Below are 25,580 nucleotides of genomic sequence, written 5' to 3' on the forward strand. Positions count from 1 at the left end.
AGCAAACCACTGCAGCAAAACGTTACCAATAATGATAAAAGGAGAATGGTGCTTCTCACAGACACAAGAGACAAATCAAGATGAGAAAGTGTTGTAGAAATATCACTCATGAATGTGAAACTCGGTACTGCCATCACCAAGTGTATGTTTTAAAATAAAAATGTGAAATAACTGTGGAAAGGACTATGGATTGTATCGCAGAGAAGAGTGAAAGTTAGAGTATCAGTCAATGGCTTTCTAAAGAAATCTACTAGCTGCTTCCCCCACTTCAAGGGTCTTTCTTGGTGTTTTGAATGTCTTAACTGAACTCTCTCTCTCTCTCTGTGTGTGTGTGTGTGTGTGTGTGTGTGTGTGTGTAGACAGCAAATTGCATAAGGGCCATTTAGTTCTGTACTGATTTGATATTATAACTTACTGTAATTGATGTTTTGGGTTTTGCACAAAGCACTTGCAGAACTTTGTTTCCATGACAACATCTGATGGCTTCTACATTGTGTTATAGCCACAAAAAGAAGATCCTAGAGCCAAATATTTCATTAAGAATGTATTTAGTCAGTGTATTCTTCACCTGGCAGCATCACAACTGATTGTAGAATGGTCAGAAAATGAAGCAGAGTATTAACTTTTTAGAGTTTGGGGCAGCATCTACTACAACAGGAATCTGTGGCTCTCTATATTATTCTTTATTGTTATTATTACTATTTACTCAATTTATTTCCTGCCTTTATGCCCAAAGGAGCCCAGGGTGGCAAACACACCAATAATATGAAACATTATGAAAAGCATTCTGAAAACAGTTAAAGAAACATTCAACCAGTAGTTTCTGAGTTGCCTGAAATAATACCTTTCGGTCATCAAATGCCTGGGTATACAGAAATGCTTTCAGATGTCTCTTAAAGGAAGATGTATCAGTTCTAAACCAGTGTCTGCTATCAGTAATGGATTGGATGAGGGTGGACAAATTGGAACTTAACCTGGACGAGACAGAGATGCTGTTCGTAAGTCAGAAGGCAGAACAAGTAATAGGGATTCAGCCTTTGCTGGATGGGCTAATACTCCACCAGAAGACATAGGTTCAGTTTGGGCATGCTCCTGGACTTAGCCCTGAGTTTGGATGCCCAGGTCCTTGTGGTAGCCAGGAGTGCATTTGTACAGTTAAAGCTAATGCACCAGCTGTACCCGTTCCTTGAAAGAAATGTCCTATTGGCTGCAGCGACATGTCTTAGTTACATCCTGTTTGGATTACTGCAACACACTCTATTTGGGGCTGCCCAAACCTCTTCACAAAACATTTTAAAAACATTGTTTGATGAATCTGGTCCATTTAAGTAAGGGAACTATATTGTTACAGTCGTACCGTGGAAGTCGAACGGAATCCGTTCTGGAAGTCCGCTCGACTTCCAAAACGTTCAGAAACCAAAGTGCGGCTTCTGATTGGCTCCTGAAGCCAATCGGAAGCAGTGGAAGCCCCGTCGGATGTTTGGGTTCCAAAAGAATGTTCGCAAACCAGAACAATTACTTCTGGGTTTGCAGCGTTCGGGAGCCAAAACATCTGAGTTCCAAGGCGTTCAGGATCCAAGGTACAACTGTATTAATTTGGGGTAGAGGGAGTAGGCTGTATGCAAAAATCCTTCTAAACCCTGGATCCAGCAAGTGTTAAAATATAAGCCAGGCTGATTTCCTGTGTTGAGGTGATAGGCTGGGTGAAGGGCCATTAAGGGAAACCAAAGAAAGGGGTTCTGTGCGAGATGGCATGTGGCTGGGGCCCCTCCCCAGCTCACAGCTACTTACAAGGATGAAGCAAGGTTTGGAGTTTAGAGTTTGCAGGGATGTGATCTAGAAATAAAGCAGCAAGGTGGAGAAAGAGGGGGAAAGCAAACTTTGAGAGGAATGCAGGATTTCTGTTTGGATCCAGGGCTCTGGTTCTGGGAGGAACAAGACCCTTTCGGGGAGTTAATGCTGTGAACCCCTCCATCGTAGGCTCAGGTTGTATATGTGTGTAAATAAACCATACATCAAAAAGACACCACAGTCTCTGCTGTGCCTCTTTTCCAAAAGGAAACATATAAGTGCTTGGAACTCCTGAATCTCGCACCGCTCAGAGATTGGGGTGGCACAAGGCAATATTCTAGCCCTATTTATTTAAAGGATTTCTAGCTCACCTTTTTGTGGGATGTGAAACACATAGCAGTCAAGTACAACATTCCTAGAGTGAACATGCTAGGGGATGCTTTGTACCAGCCAGGAGAAAACTTCCTGTTTCCTCCTGAGCTGGGATAAACTTCCTCTGCATGTGACTAGAGACGGGCATGGTCTAATCTGGCCCTCTCTCTGCCTGGGAACAAGAGCAAGGCAGGGAACACACCTCTCCCTCTTTCTGCTCTTCTCCATTTTGTTTTTCCATGTGTGAGGAGAAGTGACTGCTTGTTCGTAGTCACTTTGGATCTAACTCCCTTATGGGATAGTTCCACATGTGTATATACTTTTGTAACATAAGTCTGCCTTCAGGGATCCAACTGTGAACTGAATGAATGTGAGTAAACTACTTTTATATTTACTTTAATAAGATTGTCGTGTTTATTCTTTTTAAGAGGGACAAGAAGGGATCTTTCCAGGAATCCTATATTTAGAGACTAAAACTAGCCTGCAACAAGCAAACAGCTGTGCATTTAAAGGGGAATGTTTAAACTCTGCTTAGATATAGAACTTGCTAACACAAGTTAGGAAGGATATCATTAAACAATATATCCTCTCCTGCCTCCCTGAACATTCCCACACTTTTCATCTGTACAATAAGGTAGTTTACAGGCAAGTCCATACAGTAGATGATGCAAAACAGCACAATACAGATATCAAAACTGTGCTAAAATGGCAGGGAAATGTCAAACTCAAACTCAAAAAGGCCCTAAAAGTGTGCTGTCAATTAAAAGCTGTAGTTTACTGTGTTTTGCCACATGATTTTTAAGCAAATACAATGCACATCTAGGGCACTCTCAGATGTAAACTAAAATGTTTATTCATTAGAGTATTTGTGCAAATTTGCAGAGCTATTTATATGAATTTCAATTCAAGGTGAGAATAACTTTTGCAAAGCTATTTGAGTTTCTATAAGGAATAAGGAAAACATTTGTTAGCATCATCAAAATTTTATTTTGTCTTTGCCATACGCCATACGCCATAGCAATGACTTCAAAAATAAATATGAAAGCAAACATTTGTACTTATAATATTATCTGAGTCATCAGCTTTAGCTTCAGGAATGATTCCCTCGGCTAATGTCATAAATGGAATTGGGCTGCATGCCTCCCTTCAAAACCTGTGTAGTTCCCCTTGACATGCTATTATTAATGGAGCTCTTTTTATCTACCAATGCACATCTCTCTCAGAGTGCTTAAACATATTTTCCACCCTGTGAAGCAACTATCTTCCTCTCTAAATCTCTCTCACTCATCAGATTTGATGACACCCCCAGGTTTTTTTACATATACAAAGCAACAGGCAATTCTAGACCTTGTTTACAGCTTCAGATTCCTTGGTGAAGTCAAAGAGTTCTGCTCTCTGGGACGGCAGTTCACAAGGACCAGCATGGTGTTGTGCAAATGAGAGATAAAAAAATATGCTAACACTATGGAACAATATTTCAGGGGCAATCCAGCTGAAGGCTAAAGAAAAAAGACAGGACTGCCATCACAGTGGGTAGTAATCCTCATCTTTCCATCTTTCCATGATAACTGAAGGCAAGAAATTGTTGTCAATAAACTGTCAGAGGCAAAAAACCATTAATTAAACCAATAAATAGAGGCAAAGGGGCTTTTCCCCAGTGTGTTTATGTGTGTGTGTGTTGGCAGTTCCAACCCATAGATGGTTAGCGATTGGGAAGGAGGAGAAATGAGATTAAGTTTGCATGTAAAGGCAAACTTGCCCAATTTGCATTTTTTTTACACAATCCATGAACCAAAGCACAGGCATCCTTCAAAAGTTCTCCGTATTTTGTGCTCACTTCAGCAGCATATATACAGTGTTACCTCAGGTTAAGTACTTAATTCGTTCCGGAGGTCCGTTCTTAACCTGAAACTGTTCTTAACCTGAAGCACCACTTTAGCTAATGGGGCCTCCTGCCGCCGCCGCGCCACCGGAGCACAATTTCATTACTGATCCTGAAGCAAAGTTCTTAACCTGAAGCACTATTTCTGGGTTAGCGGAGTCTTTAACCTGAAGTGTATGTAACCTGAAGCATATGTAACCTGAGTTACCACTGTATACAAAAACTGGAACAATACAAAGAAGATTAGCATGGCCCCCGTGCAAGGATGACATGCAAATTCATGAAGCGTTCCATATTAAAATAAAAAATTCTCCCAATTTTGAAATGCAGTTCTCGAGCCAAGTAATGCATATACTAGGGTAGGCTTAAAGGACACAGCAGTCTGGAAAGTAAACAAGAATGTTACCATCTTTTCCCAACAAGAACAGAACAGGAACAGGAAAGTCCTGACTCCGCCCTGATACAATTAACTCTAGTGCCACCTAGTGACTAAAAGTATATAATGATACCATCCACAAAATCTCTACCCATGGTGAGACAGGAGAGAAAAAGTATCTACTGTTTGGTCCTGTCCTAATCTGTTTCTGAGGAGATACCCAGGCCTGGGAGCTGTAGCATTTAAACAGATCCTAAAAATGGAAAAGGAATACTGATTGCTCCTCCTGTAATAAAGAAACTATATCCAAATATAGTTTGCCTTTGGTTTTGTGTCTTATTTCTCATTTGGGAAGAAGACATGCCTCTTCTATAAACAGCAGCTGTTGTGAAGCAGGGTGGATGTGTGTGGAATTTTACAACGAACCATTTTGAGTTTCAACCTAAGTTCTAGTAAACTGGCACGGTTTCAATGATGTCATTATAGTTTTTGGCATTTTATATCAACTAAGAAATACACCCCCCCCCAAAGCCTTACTACTTTATCACTAGAATGAATCCAGTAATGTAGCCAGTATTACTGAATACATCTAGTAATGTATTCCTTCCGAATAGCTGCTAATGTAACTACTGTTTGCCTTCATTTTCAGACATTAACGTTATGAAAAATGCTAAGCACAGTTTGCTAATCATTACCCATTGCAAATGAAGATATAAGTAATCTTCCTTAATCAGGTCTTTATGATGTCTCTATTCTCTCCCCCCCCCCCATAAAGCATTTATATTACAGATGCCTGGACATATTTTACTATGTAGCCATTTTATTGATTCATAAATAGGGAAGTTATGAGACTTCTGACTGCTTCTCATGGGGGGACTAATTAGATTATTTGATTGTCTGGTTCATCAGAGTAGGAAATGCTTAAGTGTCACAGCTGGCCTCAGACTCAGTGTCTTGTGCCATGATTTTTAAATGAAAACAATTATATCTTCACTGGGAAAACATTTTATAAATGACTGGACAGTAAAAATGATCTAGGCAACAGATAATATCCTATTGTGCTTGCTTGGAGAGACTCAACATCTGTAGTGCCTTTGAATTTATTTACAATGGTTCTTTTTTCCATTTTGGCTCAAAGAGGCTTCTTTGCAACAAAGAGCTGCTTAAGAACCAAACACCTAATTAGGTTGCCTGTAAAGACCTAAGGCTGACATTTCAGGAGTAAGAAACAGGCAAGTTCTCCATTTTAACAGAGCCCCCAACATCTGTTACTGATGTAACCTTTCCAAATGGTGTATTTGTTGCTACAAATTGCTGTGGCAATGAGACTTTTAAGGAGAGAGAAAAATGACGTCTGTCTATTGAATTGGCTTTGCTCGTCTTCCATTCTGTGCCATCTCTCTTGACTTCACCAGGTTTTCAAAAGTCCTTTCACAAGCACAGGCAAGGAATGTTGGGTTCAGGAGCACACAGAGCTTATTTCGAACAATGGCAGCGAAATGTATGGGTAGAGAGAGGCAGAATTATATAACCAGCTGCAATCTATAACATGTGCTAAGAAGAATCTCTTCTCCATAACAGAACGCAAGGCACCCCTTCTGTGTTCTCAGCTGACCTTGAACTGGCACATTTGGGTGATAGATGACTCTCCTGCTGGACTGTGGCAACGCATAACTAGATACCCCCTACTCAACGCAGGAGGCCCCCCCCCCCGCCAAATGCAGGTGTGTTGCCTACCCATGTTTACAAGCGAGTTAAGCTATCTGATATGACTATCTGAACAGGCCTGGCCCAGGATATTGTGCCGCTTGAGGCAGAATATCCTGCTACCCCGCTCCCCATAGACACATGCCCATGACCCTGTGCCCTCCTTGCTCCCATGCTGCTGCTCGGCCCTGCGTGCAACTGGGTGAGGCACCGCATCGGTGCAGCCACCATGGCAACCCAGGTACAAAGGAGGTGGCGGCAAGAAGCATATTCCTCAGGTGTGGCTCTGCCACCTGAAGCAACAGTCTCAGCTCACCTCAGGCTCACCTCACCGCCCTGCATTTGAAGTATGTAAAGTACAGTGGCACCTCGGGTTAAGTACTTAATTCGTTCCAGAGGTCCGTACTTAACCTGAAACTGTTCTTAACCTGAAGCACCACTTTAGCTAATGGGGCCTCCCGCTGCTGCCGCGCCGCCAGAGCATGATTTCTGTTCTCATCCTGAAGCAAAGTTCTTAACCTGAAGCACTATTTCTGGGTTAGCGAAGTCTGTAACCTGAAGCGTATGTAACCCGAGGTACCACTGTAATACCTAACAAGGACTACCCCAATTCTTAAGACCATTAAGTGTTTACCTAATGGCCGCACCAAGTTCACCCAATGGATATATGCAGGTAAGTCACTGCTCGAGGGGACCTCACAGAGCTGGAGCAGGCAAGTTGCTATGAGGGTACGTTGCAATCTTGGTTCATATGGTATAATTAGTTAATTCAATAACTCTCCATGCAGAAACATGGCAGAATCATTTATCCTCATAGTCCAGGAATGGCAAAACTGTGGCCCTCCAGATAGTGCTGGAATACCACTCGTTATCCCCGAGTGCTGGCCATTAGAGCCCTGGCTCATGGGAATTGAAGTCCAACATCTGGAAAGCTTCTAGCTTCCCGTCCCCAGGCTGATAATGGCTGCTGTGATGCTGCCTTAAGTATTTATTTCTCTAGCAGGTCCCAGCCCACAGTTTGGGAAATACTGTTCGGTTGAAAGTCACTTTTAGAAAAAGTCAAGACTGACTGTGCAAGCTATACACAAAAGTTTAAAGATCTGTAAAATGAGTCATCACCATGAGTCTTCTTTGAACAATGTGAATAAATATCGCATGCCCCCATATCTTCCAGCATTCTATCTATTAATAGTGAGGTAAGATTACTCCTAATTTGTATTTCACATCTATCTCAAAATAATGGTTGAAGGGTGATGATGAGCATAGAGACGTCAAGCCTCTTATCTCCTGAGCATCACAGCAATGTCCTCAGGAGGTTCTCCCCCCCCCCATTTCTGCTATTTATTATCACTGACATTAAGTTAGGCTGCAGGCAATGCAGTTGCAGAAGAAGAACTGACCACACATTAGGTACTTTCTTTTTGCATCCAGTTTAACCTTCTCAAACCAAGGGTTGCTGGCAGATTTCTGTGCAAGTCTAATTCCATCATTTGCCTCCATTAATTTATCTATTCCAAAAATATCTCACAAAAGCATTACCAGCCGTATTTTTGCTTATTAGACTACAAAGATAAGTAAAGGTCATATGCTAATTTGACATTTTAAAATCAAACTCAATCCTTCACTTTCATTTTTAAAAAGTTTGATTATAACATTCATTGAGTTAATCTAAATATGAGATTAGAATATATTCTTACAGGACGTTGTCTTTTCTAATCAGAGACAAGTGCAACACCTGTCATAGCCTCAAAGTGTTTACTGTCAGGCCCCAGACCTCATTTTCTGTGCCAAGCTGCAGCCTTTAACATATAAAGTAATAATAAAGAGCACATTGGAGCATATGTGTAATGCCTTTTTTCAGACCAGAAACAGCACCTACCTATCTGCATATAGATGAAAAACTAGATCAGTGGCATAATTCCAGGCTGGTTTAAGCCCCAGAACCTCCTATGAAGATGGTGCCTGGAGAGATTGTGGTCACTGTGCTACTCTCCTGGCTCCTGCTGTAAACTAAGCCATACTTTGTCATCCAAATGTGGGCTCCTTGCTTGCCTCCTCCAGACAAGCCATGACCTGTAAACCCAAGAACAAACCTTGGCTACAACTCCAGGTTTGTCTGGAGTGAGACAAAACATGAGCCACTAAGTTCGGATGACCCACTAAGCTAAACCTAGGGCTTAGCTCACTGCAGCACAGCAACAGCAGGAGCTCATACACTTGCACTAAGTTATAGGTTGGCTTAAAGTGATGTGTAAACCATGTCACTGTAACAAATAAATACTATCACCTGTCACACACTAAATTAGAAACAGTCTGTGGGCTCTGCCTCGAAGACCAGTCCATTCATGCCCTGCTGCCTTATTCGTCTTGCTTTAGGGAAGCCAAGTGGCCATCTTTGCAGACCCATCTATGGGATTCTGTGCCTAAGCATCATTTTAGAACTCAACTAGCAAGGCCCACTTCTTCTTAGGATCTGTGAGCTTGGATGAAGCAGATTGTTTTGATTTAACTACTACTGAAGGCTGCATCAAACCCAGCCTCACTTATAGATTTGGTATAAGACAAATGAGAGTCCAGGGGATTTTAGGTATGCCTTCAGACCTGAGACGGACATGGAGGACATCAGTACTGAGAGGGTCTCCAATGCTGGGCTTTCTGTTACACTGGTTGGTTTCATTTCCATGCCTGAAGAGCCTGTCGATAGGCCATCATCAACATTGCATCATGACAGCTTGATCAGCTATGAAAAGGGAAGCTGGGCAGCATTGGGATGGGAGTGCTGTAGAGGTTTTTGCTTTGGTATCTGCTGTCAGAATTGCCTCGTGCCTATATGAAGACTAAAGCACCAATCCTACACTCACTTTCCTGGGAGTAAGCCCTGTTGGAACTCAATGAAACCTGCTTCTGAGCAGACACATATATTTTGCACTGTTACTTCTCTTTTAGGTTTGCACCTTTCCACAAACCAAAACAAAAAGGCGTTGTTTTCACCTTGTTTATCTCAAAGTACAAAAGGAAAATCTTTTAAATACTTTAACTTGGAAAAACAAGAAGCCCGTAAATAATGTATCAAGAAAAATATTTCTGAAATTGATTTTTTATTATTAAAGTACAAAAAATCCAGTCAACCTGTGAACATCCAGAGCTTATTTAAAAATTTAACAGCACACTGAACAATCCGAAGTTTATTTAATTTGTAGCAGAGTCAAATTTATTCCGCTCTCTTTTAAATAATGGTTACTCCTTCTTAAGATATACTCCTTTTCTTACAGTCTTGCATACAAACATATGGTAATTTTTATTAGAGCATTTCCCCCCCAAAGTAAACCCTAAGGGGGAGAAAAAGGAACAAAAGCAGTTTATCATTCAAAAAAAAAATTAAATTATTGCAGTAACCATTTTAAAACATCTTTTTAAGAGCTAATGTCAGAATACATATTCAGGGAAATTCTGGTCCTGTATATTTGAGAAAGAGGAATCATTAGAATACAGACAGAGACCTAAATCAAGCTGAAGTTAATCATGATGAAAACCCACAGAAACCAAATAAGCCATGATTATTGCTTTTGTTGTGACAAGAACACTGTTGACTTTGGGCTCTTTACATTCTCTCACACTCTCTGTGTCTCTCTCTCAGGACAGACTCTACTGGACTAGGAAGGGATAACATTTCCACCTGCCCTGCCCTGTGACATTTTGTGGGTGGCTGACCTTTATCCTTTTGGCTGGAATACGGATGCATTTGGCTTTTAGACTTTTGGTAATACGTGGAGATTTTGTTGTCTTAACTTTTTTTATAAATTGCATCCTGTATTTGTGTAAGAATCTAAGTTGCCTTAGGGGGCAACTTAGGTATAGGAATCATCATTACCATCATCTCCATGAGATATGATTCAATGAACAGACACACCTTGGAGCCCAACTGCAAAGGGCGCGGCTAATTTTTGAAGGCTGCTGTTTATATGGTGGCTCAAACAACAAAAACTCCAGAAGATGATTGCAAAAGTCACCCTACCACAGCAGAGGACATATATGATGAACCCAGGAGCAAATTATATACCTGAAGGCATCACTGTTCTGCTCATCACACAGATTTCAAAAACACCATGCAGACTTACAATTAATTCATACTGCTTCCCAAGTGCAGCATCGATGTCAAGGACAAAATCTAGAGCGCTCGCAAGAACCCCAGCCTACAGTTACTTGTCACTTTTGTTCTGGAATGCAGTGAAGTAATCTATGTGCTGGAATTTGAGAACTTCATTGCCCCAACTGGTCCATCCAGGCTGCAAATTCCGAGCAAACAGCTCCATACATTCCACATCTGGCTTGGTATATGCTTTTAGAATCTCTGGGGAGGAAAAATCATGAGATTGATTTTAATTTATTTTTTTTTTAAAAAAACCACACCTCTGTTTCTTCAATTTCCTCAAAGCTGTTGGAAGGTGGTGGGGGTGGTGGGGAAGAATGTTTCAATAGAGAGAGAGAGAGAGAGAGAGAGAGAGAGAGAGAGAGCGCGTGCAAATTAATTTCAAGGATCTCATCAGCCAGCTTTACTATTTATAGCCAGAAAGGAATATGAAATAAACGACCTTGAGAGTATGAACAATACTGTCAAAGCTTCCAGTCACTCTAATTTATCAGTATTCATTTGGAGACAGGGAATGAGAGCTTCAGCACCGCCATAGTGTTTTCAGAATTGTCACCATAACATCTCTCAAATGGGAGTGCTTATTTTTTTGGGGGGGAAACAACAACACATGGACAGCTATATTCAATGCATATTAAAATTTATTCATTAAAAACTTAAGCTTTGAAACAGAAACTTAAAAGGAGTAGACACATCAGGCACCGATTGATTTCACTGGTTAATATATTCCCTCGCAGCACAGTTTACAGCCCAGTCCTATGAATGCTTACCCAGAAGCCTCACTCATCTCAATGGTACTTATTCCCAGCATGTGCAAGATTGAAACCGCAGATCTGCAAGCTTAGTAGCCTGAAGTAGTTTTGTTGTGGGGCATATCTCTTCTTCAGCCATTCCGATTCTTATGGTTTCCTTCCAAGGATCCCTGGAGACTGCAGTTTATTAAGCATGCTGCAGATCATTACCTCCTTCACAGAACTGCACTTCCTTGGAAATTGTTAGGAGGAAGCTGCCAGCTAAAGCAGTTTTGTACTTGTTTAAGACACGCAGTTAAGATGCTGCGCAGAGCAATCCTATATTTGTATTATGACCTGGAGACATGCCTCTACTATACTCGCAAGACAGCAGAACTTTGTTATAGGATTGCACCTAAATAACTGATTAACAGTTTATATAGTGATTTGTGTGGGTGGAATCCAATGCTACGTGAGTGGAATCTCACTTATGAAGCAAGGGCCCTCCTTCCCCGGCACCCCACAAAATCTGCACTATACTATCAGGTGTTAGTATCCCTCTTCATTAGCATTCAGCACAGTCAACCAGCTCATCAACTGAGTTCAAACATATATTTCACCAACTAAAAATGGACAGGCCAACACTCCCACTCCTTGCTTAGTGAAGACACAGCACCATTCAGGAATACAGACATATCTGAAAACATGATGACAGAAATGCTAAAAGGCTTGGAAACAAAATGAAGGTGCATTTGATTCTCCCCAAATCGCCCCCACTAAAAAAAACCCATCAATCATTTATCAGTAAAGGTCCTATCCATAAAGGTCAATAAAGGTTATGTTCCTCTCTCTCTCTCCCTTTCACAGTCAATTCTAGAATTTCACAGTCAATTCTATACTTCTGTTTCTACAATTTTATCTGCAACTTGAACAGTTGCGCAGTAGACAAAAATTCAGCTGCTGCGTTTTTCTCCACCAATGACTCTCTTCAGCAACCTGCTGAATTTCAGCCTGTTTTACAGCTGTTGTATGTCCTTGTTAACATTTTGAGTTCAACTGTTTCAAAATGCTAACATTTTTACCATCCAGATTAACTACAAAATGGTTTCATATGTACATTGTGGACAGGAGGACAGGAAGAACACACCTCCCCTGGCTGGATAGGGCACACATGCTGCACTCTGCCTGGAGCCCACTCCAAGGACCCTTTCCATCCCCTCCTATAGAACCACCAGCAGCAGTTTTTTCTGCTAGAGATCCCCGCGGATTCCTTCTGTGGGCAAAGTAGGTGCTAAGCTGGGGGTGGGGGGGTTTCTCCAGGTGTCACAGGAAAACTTCCACTGCCTGATAGGGGATTTTTGAGGGGGACGGGTTTGCCTCTGTTTGTTGCTAATGTTAGCCTTACCTATCACAGAATTAACTGCTTACAAAAGATGAGTACAGTAGTACCTCGGGTTACAGACACTTCAGGTTACAGATGCTTCAGGTTACAGACTCCGCTAACCCAGAAATAGTACCTCGGGTTAAGAACTTTGCTTCAGGATGAGAACAGAAATCGCAAGGCGGCAGCGGGAGGCCCCATTAGCTTCTTGGCCTTTTGGCTAAGATCAAGTGGGAGGCCCCATTAGCTAAAGTGGTACCTCAGGTTAAGAACAGTTTCAGGTTAAGAACGGACCTCTGGAACGAATTAAGTTCTTAACCCAAGGTACCACTGTAGTGGGAAAATTCCCCCATGTTTCACCCTAAATTTCCACTGAAAGGGCTGTCAGCAAAAGCTAGTGGGTGCTAACTTTGCCACTTTGCCACTGTCTTGCGCGTGCCCCCTCTTCTAGATGCCTCCACCAGATGTTGTTTCTCCCTTCTCTTCAGACTCCTCCAGTTTTATCTGCACAAACAGAGCATTTAATCTCCTTTGCTACCAATGCTGTAAAAACACAGAAACTATGAAACTGTGTTAAGATGTTATTGTTGAAGTTTGCTTCTTCGCATAAAATGTCACCGTTGCCGGAAAAGGGAATCTCTTCAGCAGGAAGGTGAGACAATTTAATAAAAATTTAACATTTGCACAAGTCTTAGCTGGTTTAGAAGAGCCTTGCACATAATAATTTAAGATGTGGCTGCTCAACCTCTGCTATGTGATCATGCTTCACTCTTCACCTAAAGTGAATTGAAGGAGAAGACTGGCATCTTTTACAGCTTAATAAATATGAAGCCTTTCACTGGAATTGGAATACAAGTTTACTTTCACAGCCTGAAGACAGATACATCTAATGAACTATAGATTAAATAAGATGTGCATATGAAAAGGCAACTAAATAACTTGTTAAACCAATTAATGTTATTTCAGAATTGTGATGTTTAGGCCATTTTTTTGTTAGCATCTTACAATCTTTTGATTAAAACATTTATATCCCATCTTTCCAACGTAAAACTAATGGTAAGAGCAGAGAACAGATTCAAAATAACCACTGACACATCATAAACTACTTATATTTCTAAATACTGGGTTGTATCCAATTTAGCCTTACTGGACGTAACTAACATCAGCTCACTAATTTCTGGGGGTCTGCTTTGAGTATCTTATTTGGATACAACTCTCTATGTTGTGATCCCTCTGGAAAGAAGCTAGACTAAAGGATAAGTATCAGAACACATGACCAAGGATGCCACGATGGCTGCCATGATGTCACAGGGAAAACTGGATGCCCTGGTTTTTTCCAGAACACTTGGTGGGTATGTATTTTGTGTACGTTAGCAAATAATTGTTACTTAAGGAACAGTTCACCAAGTCTTGTTCACACAAAGCTTCCACTAATGGTGAAATCCCACTTTCTCATTTTTCGCTGTCGCTCCCTCAACTCAAAATCATCTCATGCTGGCCACAATGACATGCAGCGATAAACCAGGATTTGGGGCATATTGTGCCTACCTTGAATGATTCACTCCTCCCATGTTGCTAATGTGATAAACAAACCAACAAACCTTGGGTTCCCATTATTGCTGAACCAGGTACAGTATTATGGTTTGTAGGTCCCCAGAAATCATTGATCCATAAGCCAATAATAAAACCCTGTCTTAATGCTATTTATAATAATATTTATATACTGCTGTGCATAAAAAAACCATCATGCACTTTACAATAGTCACACATAAAACCCTACAGTATGAACCATATGTAAATTGAAATCAGCTAACTATTATGAACAAACATACAAACATACCCACTATATGTAACAAGCGCTTGGTCTTGCTTGGGTTTAGCAGATAGAGCCAAGCAAAGGCAAGACCAGCTGACCTTGCTCTACACTACTGAAAGAAACGAGCTCACTGATGAGGGATCTTCTTACAAGACAGACAACTAATACAGTACCTTGCAAATCAATGTAGACAGTAATCCAAGCCATGTCTACTCAGAAGTAAGTCCCACTGAATTCAATGGGGCTTGCCAGATGGCAGGGGTGGTTGCTTGTGAGTAACCCGGCAGGACTCAGACCTGTCTTTTACAGGTTTTATTTGGTACAAAAACTATTTACAGTGCAGAACGCCAAAGTTCACGTCTGCCTCAATCGCTAGCAGAATCTGGGAGTGGCTTTTTCCGATTTTGTCCCCAACATAAGAACTTCGTCAACCCCAGCTGTTTTCTTCCTTCTTTGCGCTTTACCCCTCTGCGCAAGGTGGGCAACGGAAGAGGCGTGCTTCCCTCCTGGCCGGCTTGACCAGGAGCGGTGCTGGGGCTCACGGCAGCACCCCCTGATCCCTTTCCCTCTTCCCCACTGGAGGCGTGGCTTTCCCCACCGCAGGAAGAGGAACTGCTTCGCAAGACTTTCGGAGGATCCCTGTATCCCAATGGCCCCTCTACCTCCCTTCCCTGTTCTGATGGCAGCTCCCTGACAGGGCTCACTCCTAGATAAATGGAGTTTATGTGGGGTTATGCCTTCAGGCATAGCTTCCTGGATTAACTGAGCTGCACACATAGACCACAAACCAGTGCAACCAAAAATGGAAGTTCAAAGGTGCATTAATTTTTTCCCCTGAGTCCTTTACAGTGGAAAAGGAGGGGTATAAATAAATATATGATACAAATGATATTTGGCTGGCATGGGGATATTAAGAAAGGTCTTGCTATCTGTCATATTGTAAACAAAAGTTCTGCAAGTGGGCACTCAAAAACACATTAAAAAATTGTCCTGTAGCACCTTAGAGACCAGCTAAGTTTGTTCTGGGTACAGTATAAGCTTTTGTGTGCACGCACACTTCTTCAGATACCAAAACACAGTGAGTTAAAGGGATTGAGCAAATGGGAGGAGGAGGCTTTATCTCTCATTTTCCTCTACCTCCCCATATTCCTCTTGAAAAGCATTGTTGCTGCCTCTACCAAGAACATACAAGCTCAGTAAGTAACTTCCTTGACTCATGACGACAATAAAAGTTTCAGTCTTTCAAAGCAGCCACCCAAGGTCCAGGTTAGTAGAAGCATGGGTATGAATCAGCATCTTTAATTATATCAGAGGAATTTTAGAACCAAAGAATATCTACCTGAATTCCTCAAACTGGCAGCAACATGCATGCTACAGTGCTCTAGCTGGAACACAAATGCAGCATACTAAGAAATGTACTGGGTTGGATCCCAACCCTCAGTAACAGCTTCTCAAGAGGGCACAAGGAAGGCAAAGGAATTAAGTAAAATTGCCTCTCTCTCCCCCTCACTTCCTTTCGCAGGAATGTTCCTTGAATATACAGGAACTCTGCATTCAACCAATCAACTGCAATCTACTAGTTATTCACCTCTTCAAGATCAAGGTTATTTCTAAAGTGGTTATGCCAGTTGTAAAGCCAAGTATGAAAGACAAAACCTGTCCCACTTAAAATGCCTAATTTGTGCCTAACTGAATCCACAATTAGAACCCAATGAAAATATCAAAATTTTCAGTAAGTTCTTAACCTCCGTTGTTCGTTATTGATGGTCAGAAACTAACAATACAAACAAATTAGCAGAGGTACTCAAGCCATTAACCCGTCTCAAAGGTATCAATAGTTGAAAATATAAAAAATGTTTAGCTTTATAGAACCATTTCAGGAACATACCTGTCAGAGGTGGTTTGTGTGAGTGAAGGTTGCAAGGTACACTCACAATTAATTTCTGATCAGGAATTTGAGGCACATCATCTTCTGAACTCCTATTGTATAGATCAAAACAAAATAAATGGTGAGAGAACAAATGAGAATATCTTGCTAAAGATCCAAACCTTCATTGGTCCCTTTTCCCCTCTAAACAGAATAATTATAATAATATGAAAAAGTCATTCTCTCACTGTCATACTAGATGGTAAGCCCCTGGGAAGCTAAATATCTAAATGCTGAGTGTATTTGTTTTCTTGAAAGATAAAGGGCAGCTTATGAAATTTCTTAAGCTTCTTCAAAAACTAAGCCAATAAAGAAATATGACTGCAAGAAGACAAATATAGTGCAGCCAATATATGTTTCAACGTTAGAATATTGTTTGCCCTTAACAAAACAGATCTATACTTAATACAGGGGAACAAGTGGTCTACTTGGCAGCAGAAACCAACAGCCCTGCAGGGCTAACATGGATGACATGGAGAAGATCTGGTTTGGGCTAGCCAAACAAAGAAGATATGGAGCTACCCACTTCATATAATATCACTAGGAGAATTCCTGTTTTGGCAAGACTTTCCTGTACAGGGTAATGTTTGCTATTTTAACCACACGCATAAAAGTCCAAGCAGCTGTACTAAATCACCAATTCAAAACCTCTTCAAAGAGACTTCGGCAAGGGACCAAAGAATTATGAAATTAGTTCTGCAAGCCCAAAGAGGCTTTAATCTTGCTTATAGCAGGCACAACACTCTAAATTGAAAGTTATGTGGAAGTTGTGCTATGGCGTGGAGATTGCCTGTTGTAAGAAAAAGAAAATATCCCACTGGGGTTGCACAAGCCCCTCACATTAGGCTAAGTGGCTCTTTGGATCCCAGCCCCAATATTCACATAAACCGATTACACTTTGCTAAAGGGGAAGAGACATATATAATAATAATAATAATAATAATTTATTATTTATACCCCGCCCATCTGGCTGAGTTTCCCCAGCCACTCTGGGCGGCTCCCAATCAGTGTTAAAAACAGTACAGCGTTACATATTAAAAACTTCCCTGAACAGGGCTGCCTTAAGATGTCTTCTGAATGTCAGGTAATTATTTATCTCTTTGACATCTGATGGGAGGGCGTTCCACAGGGCGGGCGCCACTACCGAGAAGGCCCTCTGTCTGGTTCCCTGTAGCCTCACTTCTCGCAATGAGGGAACCGCCAGAAGGCCCTCGGCGCTGGATCTCAGTGTCCGGGCTGAACGATGGGGGTGGAGACGCTCCTTCAGGTATACAGGACATAGTTGCTTTGGGATCCCCCTCCTCCTCCTCCTATTCCAATTCAAATGAATGCTCAAGGCAGTTAATGATCTTGGCCCTGTAATGACATCCCACCCATTTTAGTGATAATTGGTCATCAGTTAAAGGCATCTGCTTCCAAGATTTCCCAGTGTCGTATCTTGAGAAATTGAATTTCACAGCACTGTAAGAAACAGGCAACTAAATATCTAAAGGGAACAGCAGAAGGAGTCTGGTGTATTTTACAGCTTTCTTAAAAGCTAGTCTTTCAAGGGAATTGGAGTACAAGCATACTTCAGTCTTCATATCGTTTTGTTAAGAAAGGCCATTGCGCCCTCCTTTGAACCTCAGCTGAGCATTCCTAATGAATGCCTTATAATAATAATTCCCATTAATAATATAGAGAAATCAATGGACTCATACCTTAATGGCACATCTGTATTTTGCTGGACTCTTCCCAATACAAGAACTTCATAAGGCTTCTTGTGAAAAGAGTCTAATGGAAATACAATCTCTCCAGACTTTGTAATCTGATAGAAAGGAACCGGAAATCAATGCTGCAAGTTACAAATCAATGTTACAATATTTCATTTTCTATTCATCTATCCTAAGGATGTTTTCTCACTATACCCAGGTCTAGTTAAGAGATGTGTAGTCTTCAGGCTTGTGTAATCTACTTTCTTTTTCATTTACACCCTGAAGTCTATCAATGGTGGCTTGGGGGTAGACCACTGAACCCAATGAGCCTTAACACTGCTGTGGCTACATATACATTTATAAATCCTCATCTGAATTACTTCAGATCAAGGATTCTAACATCAAATTTGAAATATGATCAGCAGGACAGTCCAAGACTGGTCAAAGCAAAGTAAGTTTCCAAAGCCATTTGGGGGGGAAATGGAGGGAAACCTAGTTTCCCTCCGAATTTTCCAGGTTTTTTTCCAGGCCTTGCCATCTCTACTTATGGGGGAAATAGTGAAATAAATCAAGAATTGCAACTGGGGTTGCAACACTTCGTTGACCGATTTAAAAGAAAAAAGAAGCGACATCAGATTAACCAGGAAGACTTTTTTTAAAAAAAGGAAAGAAAGGGCTATTTACAAATTATTCTCAGGAAGGAATGCCTCCTTCTGCTACTTGCTCAAAAAAAAATAATGTTTCCCCCTTTTTTTCATACATGTACAAATGTATGTAATTTATTAGAACTCATGCAGTTAACATAGTAAGGTTGCAATCCTATATAGACCTGGGAGTAAGCCCCACTGAAGTCAGTGGGATTTACTTCTGAGCAGATATGTATAGGATTGTGCTGAGTGAGTTCCTTAATTGGGTGTCATCCCTAACTGTAACTTCCCATGGGAGATAATATATTAAAAAATTACATACATAACAAAAATTTGCTTCAAAAATGCTAATATTCAAATATTTTAAATGCTACCAATAAAAACAGTTATTGAGAAATAAATTTAAAACTAAACATATATAAAAATAAGTCCAAAGGTTCCAGCGAACTTACTTTCACCCAGAACCACTCCACCACTCCACGCACAGACCAATGGGGATAGAGTTCATTCTTCACAAAACATAAATGCTTCTGTCGGTTAGTCACCCAAGTGACCACAAGACAACCTGGGGCCGCCAGCGCTGGCACAGGAATTTGCTTGATTTGCCAATGGGACAAGTAATTGTACCTACACATGAATAAATTTACAAAGTCTGAGCTGGACCAAAGCTAGAAAGGGAAACAGCAGGCCTTTACAAAGCAATGGCAATCTTTTGCAAACTTTTTTCAATGCTAACATTTAGATAAATTAAAACTGAGCCAACACTGACATCCAGTGGTGAAATCTGTTCCCATCGTATTTGAACATCTGTTTCTTTACAATCTGATCCACTGGGTGCAGCGATAAATATCCTACCATTTCCAAATTCCGTTATGCATAGAAACTGAACTTATGATCATTAAAAGTTACATAATACATTAAAGCAATTCTCTGCAATGCAGAATATCTAATACTTTGATTCCCCCCCCCACTTTAATCTACAACACAGTCATACAGTATTTAAAAAGCTACTAATTAAGTTAAGCAATGGAATTTGCTACCACAAGATGTGGTGATGGCCACTAACTTTTAAAGGAAAATACAATAATTCATAGAAGATAATATTAGTAACAGTGAATAGGATTGATAGCTATATGCTACCTGAAGCATTAGGATCACCAGTTGCTGTGGGTAACAGGATGCTGGACTAAATGGGCTTTTGCTCTGAGTCTGCAAGGCTCTTCTTCTAATATTAAAACTGCAGTAATACAAATTTGCAGTAATACAAATAGAAAAATACTGACATGAAAATCTACGACTTTTCACAATGAAGTGTAGAGCTTTCTGAGTGATTGTTCAGGCGATTCATATGAGTGAGATGCCCATCACCCAGATAATCTGTATTTTTTTGTACTGCATTTTAAAGAGGCATGCCTGTTGATCACCTGAGAATCCATCTGGGTGGGTAGACACAGAACCAAGTACTACAGCCAGAGTTATAGACAAAAAGGAAAAGTGATATGCCTCCATGGCTAAGATCTGAACCCTGAGCTTATTTTGATGAATTTGAAATCAGTTAAAAATTAAAGCTTATCAATTTCTATAGGCTCAGGCATACCTCACTCTGCATAGGACCAAATTGTACATTAAACATACAAGCTTTGAAGCCTGAGTAATTTGGAATTAATGGTAAGCCTTTAAACTGGGCTTTTTTATTTTCTTGGAAGCAGTCATCCCTAATAACTGTTGGGGTATTTGTCCCTGTCTGGTTAACAAGGGGGGGGGCCATCCCAAGGTAGTATATAAACTCACAGTGCTGTTATGCTATTCTCTGACAACTCTTCCTTCTATTCCCCCCATTCCAGAAGTACCACTTCGTTTCTACTTCTATTCTAATGTGAACTTCCTCCATTCATCCCTCCCATGTTGTATTCCAGAATATGATACAAACATTTCCCTTCCTGTCTTGCAAATGGCGGTGGAATCAGAATTCTCCTACGATAGTGGAAACATGTTGCTTTACTAGTCTCAACGCATTGCTTATTTTAAAAGGAATGTACAGCTCTTGGCCAGCTTCCCTCTCAGACAGTAAGGCCATCCCACCTAGCAGCTTTTGTAAAATATGAATTAATTAGAAGCAAACCAGAGTAGCTTTAACTTCTGCAAACGCTCCACAGGCACAGAAACCATTTATTTTGATTAACCTTGAAATAACAGAGCATTCAGAGAGGTATATTGCTCAGAAGTTAATATTTTCAATTATGAAGTATTCTCATTAAGGGGGCGGAGAAGGTTCAGTGTTGTAATCTCATTCCCCAACCCCAGCATAACTATACTTTCACCTTAGAAAACTATCAAACCAGGTTCCCCACTGCCTCGTAGAACTTTCATATTAATTCAGTTTAATTGAAGTTCTACTGACATAAAATTGCAGTTATCCACTGGAGAATTAGATGCATGCATTCTAATGTAGTAATCTGAGTTTACAAAACAGAACCCATTACATTTGAGAATATCAACCAGAAAAAGAGAAACGAAACAAAGCAACAAATGTGCTAATATGCCTTTGGTTGCCACCCCCACCCCTCAAGCCTGAACAGTAGATTCTGGCCGCAGTCCCCTATATTCACTTACCTGGGAGTAAGGACTTAATGGAACTTACTTCTGAATAGACATGTCTCCTGTTGTAAACAACTCTTAATTGCACTAGTAAAGCCAGAAATTGTCATTCCACATACACCATTAACATCTAAAAGGGAGCTGTTTTAATATGTATGTTTAATAAAATATATGTTTTAGAAGGTAAAAGGCTACCTGTTACTTCTTTTAACGGACTTGTTCTCCCATGGTGGATCTATTATAATTATGCCAAACTTTTTTTTATCTAGAAAACAAAGCAACAAGAATACACATTTTTCAGTATTTCAAATTATGTCTATTTTTATTTTTTTGCAACAAAACCAAGTTGCTCACCAAGTTTTAATAAACAATTTTCATACTATTTAAAAGAACATGGAAATGTGATGTTTTGTGGTAACGCTACCCTGCTCTGATTACAAATAAAGATATAAACATACTTCTGATCAAACTGAAGTGGCTCCATTTCACGTTCATTCAAACTAACAGGCGGCCATGTCAGTTCCAAAACTAGCATAAAATGCTTCTCTTTTATTAAGAGGTTTCTGTTCCACAAAGGATGTATTAGCCTCTAATTTTTCTAATACCTCACACTATGCATGCTAGAAATCAGATAACAGGTGAAAATGAGTGACAGCCATATAGTATGAATATGTTTGTAACAATTGCTGATGCTCAAATCTAAGCATTTCTGCTAATAGATGTTCTTTAAATTCCTTCCAAAATCTACACAATTTGCTCTGTCAATATATTAATGAAACACTGAACCAAAAGTGGGTAATTTTGCTTGGAAATGTACTTACAGTCCAGGAGTGGCTGCATAACAGAAATATCAGATAAAAGGAAAGCACTTTTGGGAGGAAATAGGTACTTCTGTCCCATTAATGTTATTATCTTTGCATAGTTTGTGGTGTTTTCTGTAATACAGGAAACCCGAACTTGTTCTGGAACACAGGAGTCCTCACTTATCATGCATACAGCTCTTTGTTCTGTTTCATTCACTGAAGGAAACTGCTTTGCCATCTCACATAATTCAGCTAAACTACTGTGTTCTATAACAGGAGTCTTGGCACAAATCTGTTTTGAAGAGCTAGGCTGGAGGAAACCACTTCTAAGCCCCTCCTGGACTAAACTCCTGGTACCATCCAAAATCAAGCCGCTGATCTGTGCAGCAAAGAAAAATGAAAAAAAGAGAGAAAATATCTGAGGCGGGTTGTTATAATCCACAGAGACATATCCACAGACATGCAAATCTTCAGTCTGTGAACAGGATTATCTGAATGAATAACTGAACAGTCCACACTATTAAACATTCTGATAGTTTTGCATTTTAAATATCAAGCCAAGGAAAGTGTCATTCTAAAACACTGGCATTCATTATCCTACTTTAAATACTGAAATGGTGCTATTTATAGTTCAACTTGAAGCTCTTAGCATAGTGAGCTATCAGTTAATAGTATATGCATATTTAATCATGGAAGTGTGCATCTGAGGTTACTCAAACAAGCAACTCCTCCATCACAATTATTTCTCCTACTTACCTTTAAATGGTATTCTAAAGCATCACGTTCACCATGGTTAAGTTCACTGCTTCTTTTTCGTTTCTAAAGTTAACAACATGCACAAACATCAGCACCTCTATCATTTAAAAATATTGCCATACTCTGTGGTTCTTTATACTTAAAAAGATAAAGGTAGATTCTGTGATGCATCTTGCACTCTAGAACTTGACAGAAGTAACCAAAGCCTTGCTGCTATTGTGCCCCCAAAGTGATAACACTTTAGCGCTGTCAAAGGCAGACATATTATAAGCACACCTTGTTAAATAATGTTGTTAATTAGTTGACTCACTGGAATAAAAAAACCTACATGGTAGTTCAAGTCTAAGGCGGATGTTAATTTTATTTATGTTACTCCAAGTAACTAGTGAATATTATAATGGCACTGAAGGAAATGGGACTATAAATATTTTAGAGGGATTGAGCCTTCGGTTCATTAAAGTAATCAAACATCAACATGTGCTTACAGTAACTTGTGACATATTAAAAAGAAGGAAAATAGTTATGCATCTATAGAGAGGGTTCAACATGTGTGTTTAAAGGTGATCATTGAGCTACAAAAGCAGTGGGTAAAATGTTCACAATAAATTAGGGGGTTATATGTTTCCCTTTGTAAAACAGTGACAAATAGAACTCATTTCAAAGGAAGATACTTTGCAGCAATTCCTCTATACTGTACCTTTTTGGCTTTAGCAGTATAGTAAGAGCCATTCATCTTGACTCTTTCTTGCTGTTCTGATCCGCCATTTCCTAGACCAGCCTCAGATCCCTTTTGCTGGAGTTCCATTTGATTGTTTGCAACTCCATGTGGCTTCAGCACATTAAAAAATTCTTCCCGAAAAACATATGTATTCTTTACCATTAGACTTGCTTTTTCTTCTGGGGCCTTGATCTCATCAATAGAATCTTTTCTGCAATAATTTTTAGCATCTAGGCTTACAGCCTCAACGAGAGCCCCATCTGAGGAAGCAGCAGTAGCAGGATCATCAACAAAGGCCAAGCCAGAATGATCATGGGAATGGCATAGCTGGTAGTTAGCTTTGTTTATGAAGGAGAGGTGGTCCAGTAGCCACCCAGCTGATAGATGACAAACAACAGACATTCTCTGCTTTTCCTGCTGTTTTTCAGTGTATTGATCTTCCAAGTGGATTCAACATAAATAAATAAATCAGTATCTCTGAAAAGTAAAAAAGTAAACCTTTTATAAGTATTGCAATTTATTATTGGGGGGGGGGGTAACCAAAAATACCAATATTCTAACAGCATAATTCTATGGAAGTTTACCTGGCAGTAAGTCCCACTGTATCCAATGAGTCTTACTCCACAAGTAAATGTACTTAGGACTACAGCCAAAGACAGATAAACTTCTTCCAGTATACAGTGTTAAATTATTCAAAGACTTTGATTTAAAATTCTTTACAAGATTGTAGTTTGATGACAGCAATATAAGTTATTAAATCATAGATAGCAGTGGTATACATTTTAATGCTTCTAAGTGCAATACTGTTACTTGGCCCTTGTTACACAATTTGTATAACTGTAGGAACCACATTATTTAAATCTCTGCCTCCTAATGGGATTGTTCAGGCATTACTTGGGTTTTCTACTCAGGTGAGCTTGGAATGGGGTCTCCAGATCATGAAACTTGCTCTTTTCACCATGGATAGAGAAAAATTAACAGGAAAAATCCCATATTGATTTGAAAGGGTTGCCTCACTTACCTTGAATACGCAAGAGAGAGAATGTAATTCTGAGACTGAATCGTGTTCTCAACCCATGTAATGCATTTGTTTATATCACTAGTTTATCATAATTGCACCTACTTAAAAGCAACTATCACTGAAATTAACAGAAGTAAATTGTTTATCACTTGGATGCCAATTATGTTTAAAAACCAAGGGAGAATGTACCTCATTTATCCAGCTTTATTGCTTTAAGTAAATTTCAAGTTTTTAACCATTTCAGCAAATCGTACTTAAAAGTCAACTTTGCATTTGTAGGGGAAAAATGTTCCAAGCTTTTTATGCAACATGTTATGCACTATTATGGCAGCAACAATGTGCAAATCTAGTCTGAGAGCACCACATCATGTTACAAACTCTGACACCTATTTTAGAATAGCTGGAAATGTACATGAAATTTAAACATAAGTTTTTGCGGGCCTTTCCAGATACCAAAAAACTCCTTGCTCTTTTTCCTGCAAAGGTATTCCCTCCTGGAAGTTGTCCAAAACAAGTCATTCAGACTGCCCCAACACCATTAAGCAAAGTTATCATTAGCACTTACAAGAATGTCTGCACATAAGACATTTTAAGATGTTCTAGTTAACTGCAGTCATCTGTAGCACAGGCAACAGTAAGGCTTCCAATGAGATCGTAATAAAAACACCTATAGGGAGACTATTGGGCAAGGCAATGCCAAATCACTAACATCCAAAGGCAGGATAAATAAAACTGCTTGCTTTACTGAAGGGCAGAAGGGAAGATGCATGTAGCAATTTCACTCATAAAGCACTTTCGAAGGCTGATTTTAGAGAGGCTAATATGCATTATCTTATTCTAATCCCTACCATAAGGTAGAACAGCATTACTGTCACCATTTCGAGACTGCCTAGCGAGTTCATGGCTGAGGAGAGATCTGTGCCGTGGGGGCTCGTGCAGGAAACCTACAAATACGTTTACTAGGAAGCCAAATCGCATTGAGCTCAACAGAGTTTACTCCCGGAAACGAGCGCATTAAAGTCAGAGAGGTCATCAGAGCAGCCCAGCAACCCAACCCGATGCCTCCCTGCCACGGCTACAACGCCAGCGCCACAGGGGAGCCCCCGACGGACAACCGCACAGCCATGAAGCTTCGCTCCCATGGCCGCAGCCACCTTGTCGTACGTAAGGCACGGTCACGTGGTTGAGGCGCCCTAGCCGACGGCTGCCG

At 40.3% G+C, this 25,580-nt stretch overlaps 1 protein-coding gene and 1 pseudogene across 5 annotated transcripts; one reads left to right on the forward strand and one right to left on the reverse strand.

Annotated features, from left to right (window-relative positions):
- Window positions 1-4,247: 4,247 nt before the first annotated feature.
- LOC128418127 (uncharacterized) lies at window positions 4,248-4,345 on the forward strand (annotated as a pseudogene).
- A 4,864-nt stretch (window positions 4,346-9,209) lies between these two features.
- On the reverse strand, window positions 9,210-25,565 carry METTL4 (methyltransferase 4, N6-adenosine). 5 transcript variants are annotated; one of them, XM_053396443.1, is made up of 9 exons: window positions 25,219-25,565; window positions 23,509-23,826; window positions 22,632-22,694; window positions 21,894-22,254; window positions 21,268-21,337; window positions 18,927-19,101; window positions 17,828-17,940; window positions 16,095-16,183; window positions 9,210-10,479 (listed from the first exon to the last, which is right to left on the reverse strand). In XM_053396443.1, the coding sequence occupies exons 2-9, from the start codon at window positions 23,749-23,751 to the stop codon at window positions 10,328-10,330; spliced, it is 1,266 nt and encodes a 421-aa protein (XP_053252418.1). In that variant the 5' UTR covers window positions 23,752-23,826; window positions 25,219-25,565; the 3' UTR covers window positions 9,210-10,327. The 5 variants fall into 5 exon arrangements, with proteins under 5 accessions (XP_053252418.1, XP_053252416.1, XP_053252414.1 ...); XM_053396441.1 differs by having other exon boundaries at window positions 16,095-16,186; window positions 17,834-17,940; window positions 23,329-23,826; XM_053396439.1 differs by having other exon boundaries at window positions 23,329-23,826; window positions 25,219-25,564.
- Window positions 25,566-25,580: the final 15 nt, after the last annotated feature.

Source organism: Podarcis raffonei, chromosome 7 (assembly GCF_027172205.1).
Source record: "Podarcis raffonei isolate rPodRaf1 chromosome 7, rPodRaf1.pri, whole genome shotgun sequence".
Taxonomy (NCBI): Eukaryota; Metazoa; Chordata; class Lepidosauria; order Squamata; family Lacertidae; genus Podarcis; species Podarcis raffonei.

What these genes read in the sequence shown, in the direction of transcription:
- METTL4 (XM_053396439.1), bottom strand. Translation starts at nt 23,751, where the DNA reads ATGTCTGTTGTTTGTCATCTATCAGCTGGGTGGCTACTGGACCACCTC. An exon ending in GATGTGCCATTAAGGTATGA is followed by an intron (nt 16,184 to 17,827) that starts GTCCATTGATTT and finishes ATACAATAGGAG; the next exon opens with TTCAGAAGATGATGTGCCTC. An exon ending in ACACAAACCACCTCTGACAG is followed by an intron (nt 10,480 to 16,094) that starts GTATGTTCCTGA and finishes TTTCCTCCCCAG; the next exon opens with AGATTCTAAAAGCATATACC.